This window comes from Mastomys coucha, unplaced genomic scaffold (assembly GCF_008632895.1).
Source record: "Mastomys coucha isolate ucsf_1 unplaced genomic scaffold, UCSF_Mcou_1 pScaffold3, whole genome shotgun sequence".
In the NCBI taxonomy this organism is placed as follows: Eukaryota; Metazoa; Chordata; class Mammalia; order Rodentia; family Muridae; genus Mastomys; species Mastomys coucha.
The window spans coordinates 40,832,301-40,838,704 of record NW_022196909.1 but is presented as its reverse complement, the minus strand read 5'-3'; the positions used below and the strand labels follow the sequence as shown (position 1 = coordinate 40,838,704).

Sequence of the window (6,404 nt, the reverse complement as noted above, 5' to 3'; positions counted from 1 at the left end):
CTTTTGAGTCATTCGAGAACTTTGGTGTCACCAGAGTGTGAAATGGATACAATCTGAATGCAGGGGGATGGGATAGAATTCTGCAGTTGAATAGATCCTCCAGCATTCATGCATTCAACACCCAGCTCCCAGTGTTGGTGCCAAGAGGAGGGGCCACTATAAAGAGGCCAGAGTGGGGAGGGCTCCTCCCTCATTATTGCAGGAGTAGGTTCCTGATAGAAAGACAAATTTGCTCCCTTTCCTTTCCTTTCTGCCACAGATGCTCTTGACCGCCCACCTTTGGCCATGGAATGGATGTAGCAAAATTTCCCCTCCGGATTCGGTCTCCTAAATAGTGTTGCTTCTGAGGAACGGCAAAATCAAAACAAAACAAAACAAACAAAAAACTCCCAAATCCTTTCCCTTTCTCCCTTCCTCAAATCCCTTTTCTGTTTGTTACAAAATACACTAGAGCAGCCAGGCTTTCCAGTGGGATAAAGGAGGGATATTGGTGACAGGGTGCAGGTGTTTCACTGTGAGATGGATACATTGTGGAGAACTGGTAATATACAGTGTTGTGCCTATGGATAACAACGATGTCCTGTGTATTTTAAACTTGCTGAGAACAGATTAGGGTTCTCTCCATGTATGGTCCATAAGAGTGACTGTGCTAGGTTATGGACGCGCTGGTTGGCTTGGTTGTGGTAAGAATTCCACAATGTGTATATGACATCATCACATTATACTTTTTTTTTAAAGATTAATTTATTTATTACGTGTAAATATACTATAGCTGTCTTCAGACACACCAGGGCATCTGATGGTTGTGAGCCACCATGTGGTTGCTGGGATTTGAACTCAGGACCTCTGGAAAAGCAGTCAATGCTCTTCACCACTGAGCCATCTCTCCAGCCCACATTACACTTTTGTTTTGTTTTGTTTTGTTTTGTTTTGTTTTGTTTTGTTTTTTCGAGACAGGGTTTTTCTGTGTAACCCTGGCTGTCCTGGTACTCACTCTGTAGACCAGGCTGGTCTCAAACTCAGAAATCTGCCTGCCTCTGCCTCCCAAGTTCTAGGATTAAAGGCCTGTGCCACCACCGCCCCGCCCATGTTATACTTCTTAAACCTCTAAAATTTCAGTTGAAAATTATATTTCCTAAAAGTAGAAACAAAGGATTTCAGGCCCTTTGCCTATTTCACATACTTACATGAAGTCACGCTAGTGGCTTTTAAAAATTATAAACTCTATTTTATTTACATGGAGGGAGGACCAAAAAAAAAAAAAAATCAAGTCTGACATTATCTTATTAGATGAAATTACCAGTTGCTTATTTGTAAGATAATAAAGTATAAAATGAAAATACATAAAAGGATCCTTTGCTTAACCAATATTGCTGCGGATGAGCTTGAGTTCAGGCAAAATAGCCATAGAAGAAAGCTGCCACAGCCAAGAGGATAATGACATTGGCGTTGACAACCTTCTGCCAGAAGGGCTTCTCGGATGTATCTGTCAGCTTCTTCTTCAGGGCTTCTTCCTCCTCTTTAGTCAGCTTGGGTTCAGCTCTTTCCAAACCACAGCATAGGTCATAAGTCTTCTTGAGACAGCTACGAGGTTTCTCGGTTTGGTCTGAAACAAAGAAAGAAAAACTAGCCGGGCGTTGGTGGCGCACACCTTTAATCCCAGTAACGTGTGGAGGAACTTGCATACAATACCTCAGAACCTCAATACACATGGGTTTCTGAACTTAAAAAAAAATAAAAAGACCATTTAGAGATCCATTTAAACATACTATAGAATTGATAGACAACTTAAGAGAAGGAAAACTGATCTTAAGTCCATTTAAAAAACCAAAACTTTATTGCAATACTGGTTGTCACAATTGATGGCAAAGATTCCAATGATCTACTTCATGAAAATATCCTAAGGAGTCTTTCTGTCCATGTCCTAGAATCTTGGTGTATGCAAAGAAAGCTGATGCATCTCTCCTGCTATGGGAGTGTTAGAAAGAATAGTAAGAAGTGAGGCTAGAGAGGAGTTGGGGTTAGATACTTAATAACAAGATATGAACTAACTGAATGCCATCTCAGCACCCAACACATAGTAACAGAAAGATGCTCGTGTATCTGAATGGATGGACATAGTAACAGAAAGATGCTCCTGTATCTGAATCGATGGGCATAGTAACAGAAAGATGCTCGTGTATCTGAATGGATGGGCATAGTAACAGAAAGATGCTCGTGTATCTGAATGGATGGACATAGTAACAGAAAGATGCTAGTGTGTCTGAATGGATGGATAGATTTCGTAGCGAGCAAATCATCTTCATTATTGGACTAGTGAGATTTTTAATGCTTTAGTTTGTTATAAAAATGACAAGTTCTTGAGAACTAGATAATTGCAGGAACCAGATTCAGCGAGGTGCCATCCCTCATCAAAGAAGCTTATCTCTGCAGTACATGAGGTCATTACAGGAGACCACAGCCTGATACAGGGTAGAAGTCAAGCCAAGCTTCTCTGTCTATGGCTCAGGGAACATCGTGGAAGAGGGGCTACGGAGACCGTAAGTGCTAGAATACCAGGAAATCTGCTGTGAAACATTCTTTCACAGAAATGGCTGCACCTTAGTTAGGGTTTCTATTGCTGCAATGAAACTGCATGACCAAATATCAAGTTGGGGTTGGGGGGGAGGTGGGTAGGATTTATTTGGTTTACACTTGTAGGTAACAGTCCATCATTGAAGGAAGTCAGGACAGGAGCTCAAAACAAGGCAGGAACCTGGAGGCAGGAGCTGAAGCAGAGGCCATGGAGGGGTGCTGCTTCCTGGCTTGCTCCTCATGGTTTGCTTAGCCTGCTTTCTTATAGAACCCGGGACCGTCAGTCCAGGGATGGCCCCATTTACAGTGGACTGGGTTCTTTTCCATTAATCACTAAGAAAATGTGCTACAGGCTTGCCCACAGCCCTATTTTGTGGAGGCATTTTCTCAAGTGAGGCTCCCTCTTTCCTGATGTTCATGTCAGGCTAACATAAAACTAACCAGCCCAGACTGTATAAACAAGACAAGAGCAATAACAGTATCAATAGGATTTGTTAACATGGAAGGGGGAAAAAAATCTCACCATGTCCCACTCCTAGGCAAACATCTACAGACAGCTAATGACTGCCAGGAATGAGAATTAACCTCTTCTAGGGATGGGCTCCCTATCTGGTTATGCAATACAAAATTGTCAGCCCTGAAACCATATACACACAACAGGAACTGAGCCAGGAGGCTGTGTTGATATATTTGTGAATACACCTAGATGACTACATAACAACATTAATGAATGAAAAGGAGGCTATGATTCGTGAGAGGAGTTGGAGGGAGAGGGATTGGGAGGACGTACATGGGGGGAATTACAAGGGGGAAGGGATGTAATTATATTTTAATTGAAAGTGTATATACAAGTCCTCCCTAAGCCATGAAAACCAATATGAAAGTGAGATGTTACCTTCTTCAGGGCTATCATCAGCTCCATTCTCCTCCTTGTCTTCTGCGTCTAAATCGATTCTTTCCTCCTTACTGTTCCGAAGAGACCAGCACAGGCGATACAGCTGAGCAGAGGCCACAGAGAGCATTAGCAAAAGGCACACACATTTGCAAACACTGAACAATACTCTCATTTTCATAAAATTTTTTTTTTAAAAAGCAGGCTGCATGGAAGAGTATTATAGATGGTAATGGAAGGTGCACTTCCCATAACATAGTCTAAAACATGTGAGCCATTTAAAAAACATTTCTGTTTTTAATTCTTTGGGAAACATTTAAAAACTCAAGATTTCTAAAAACTCTTACTTTCAGAGAAGCGTATCAACCTAGTAAATGACACCTTGGTTTATTCATTGTTCCTACTGTGTAACTGTCAGTAGTGACATCATTGTTATCTCATTGTTCCTACTGTGTAACTGTTCATAGTAACATCATTGTTATTTCCAGTCTGGCTAGAGATTGCCTTTTACATGTCTATCCATCATCTATCAATCGTATCTATCACCTATCTATTTATCTATCATATCTATCATCTCTTATTTATCTATCATATGTATCTATCTTTCTATTGTCTGTCCGTCTATCTATCTATCTATCTATCTATCTATCTATCTATCTATCTATCTATCTATCTATTTATCTATCTATCTATCACCTCTATCTATCTACCTATTTATCAATTTTACATAGGGCCTCATGCAGCCAGGTTGACCTTGTACTTGCTGTGTAGCTTAGGATGCCCTTAAACTTCTGATCTTCTTGTCTCTACCTCCCAGGTGCTGGTGCACCATCATTCCTAGTTTAAAAAGTTTTACCCGACACATAATAATTATACATATTTATGTGCCACAGAGCGCTAATTTGACACATACATGCAACATACAACCAGCAAATCAAGGGAACTAGCATTTCCATGTCCTTTTGTGAGTGTGTTGAAAGCCTTCAAATCCATCTTCCTCCATTTCCTTATGAGACACATGACAAATTGTTGCGAAGAATCACCATGTCATTGTTCTGCCAAATGCAGGAAGCTATTTCTCTGACAACGGTTATCCCACCTTCCTCCCTCCTTGCTCCCCTTCCTAATCTGTGGTGACTGGGGATCTTCATCTGACATACCATGAGTTCTATTTCTGGATCTATTGTGTTTGGTCAGCTATCCTTGTTCAATCCTTGAATTCCAAACGTAATCGCACATTCCTTTCCTATCCCGCCTCTGAACTTCGCCCACTGTTGTTATTTTAAATTTTTAAGATTTATAGAATTTTGACAATCATTTGTATGGTCAAGATTTTTGACAATCATTTGTATGGTCAAGATTTCCCCTGTTTTATGTACTGAGTAACACTTTCAAAAATATATGGAATATGTTTTGTCATGTAATTTTTTTTTTTTTTTTTTTTTACCATACATGCAAGAAGTGTGATTGGATGCAATGGATAAATAAGACACGCCCCAAGGCTATTCGGAGGAAACTGATCCAAATGTTTATAGGTTCACAACCCATTGTATTCTCCAAGTCACGCTTCACTTTAGTTTTTCCAGGAATTTTATGCAGCTCTACTGAAATTTGCTATTGGTTCTTATTTGTAGGCATGTTTTTACATCGGTGCTAGGATACCTTACCAGAGCTGTGCTAGGATACCTTACCAGAGCTGTGCTAGGATACCTTACCAGAGCTGTGCTAGGATACCTTACCAGAGCTCCAAAGGCTTCAGCCCTGTTTCAGGCATTAAATCTACTCTCTCTCTCAAAACAGGCTCTCACTATGCGTCTCTGGCTTGTTTAGAACACACTCTGGAGCCCAGGTTAGCCTTGAACTCACAGAGCCCCATCTGCCTCTGAGGCCTGGGATTAAGACAACACCACACCCTCTACTTTTTCAGTAAAGCTATCTCCCTGAGACGTCTTGAATACTGCTCTAATTTGGGACAGTATTTCAGGACACTTGCCTCAAAGCTTCTGTCCCAGGATATATCAGTATGGCTTTACTAAGGGTATCCCACAACATTTTACACGACTACCTATGAAATATCTGTTGATATTTATGAACCTGCTAACAGAGCTCAACTCTCATGACGGACATAAAACAAAAATAGTCCCACTGGAACTCTAGACAAAAGTTTTATAGAAGAGAAATCAATAATAAATTACAGTTCTTTATGTTAGGAGAAAAGAATTCAATCTTAACGTTTATTGGTTTGGGAACCATGACATTTCCTGGTGCTCACTCAGTCAATATCCAATACTTGGTGTAAACATTGAGTTATGAATTCTGGTGACGTGTCATTGGTAAGGAAATATTGCAACCCTACGCATGGAGTTTTGGTTTTGCATGTCATCCACCGGCCCGCTCCTTAAACAATGCAAACCAGTATTGCTTTAAGATTGAACGATGGAAGCTGAGCAGATTAAGTGCATGCCTTTAATCCTAGCACTTGGGAGGCAGAGGCAGGAGGATTTCTGAGTTCGAGGCCAGCCTGGTCTACAGAGTGAGTTCCAGGACAGCCACGGCTACACAGAGAAACCTTGTCTCGAAAAAAAAAAAAGATTGAGCGATGGATAGAAAATACATAAAAGGTTATAGAATGCATAAATATGTTACTAATAAACAATGTTAGTATGTAAATGTATTATATACTATATCTAATAAATTATATGTAAATATAACATGTAATGTGTAATGTATAAAATATAAATATAATATACATTTACATACTAATATTGCTTATTACATACAGGTTGCAAAATGATGAACATTTGCTTGATCCTCACATTATCTGCTACTGTCCCAGAAATAAATGGTGCTGAAAATTTCAGTTGTGTATCTGTATGTTTTTGTCTGCATGTGGATATGTGTGTGCATGTACACACACACACACACACACACCCCTATT

The 6,404-nt window shown here is 40.1% G+C and overlaps 1 protein-coding gene across 1 annotated transcript in view; it reads right to left on the bottom strand.

Moving 5' to 3' along the window:
• Positions 1–1,387: 1,387 nt before the first annotated feature.
• The window catches only part of LOC116074548 (solute carrier family 5 member 4A), a 41,844-nt gene continuing 36,827 nt past the window's right edge, over positions 1,388–6,404 (bottom strand). The window contains exons 14-15 of the mRNA XM_031347186.1: positions 3,470–3,572; positions 1,388–1,606 (exon numbers count right to left, since the gene is read on the bottom strand). Of these exons, the coding sequence (XP_031203046.1) occupies positions 1,392–1,606; positions 3,470–3,572 (318 nt within the window). The 3' untranslated portion in view covers positions 1,388–1,391. The remainder of the gene's footprint in view (positions 1,607–3,469; positions 3,573–6,404) is intronic.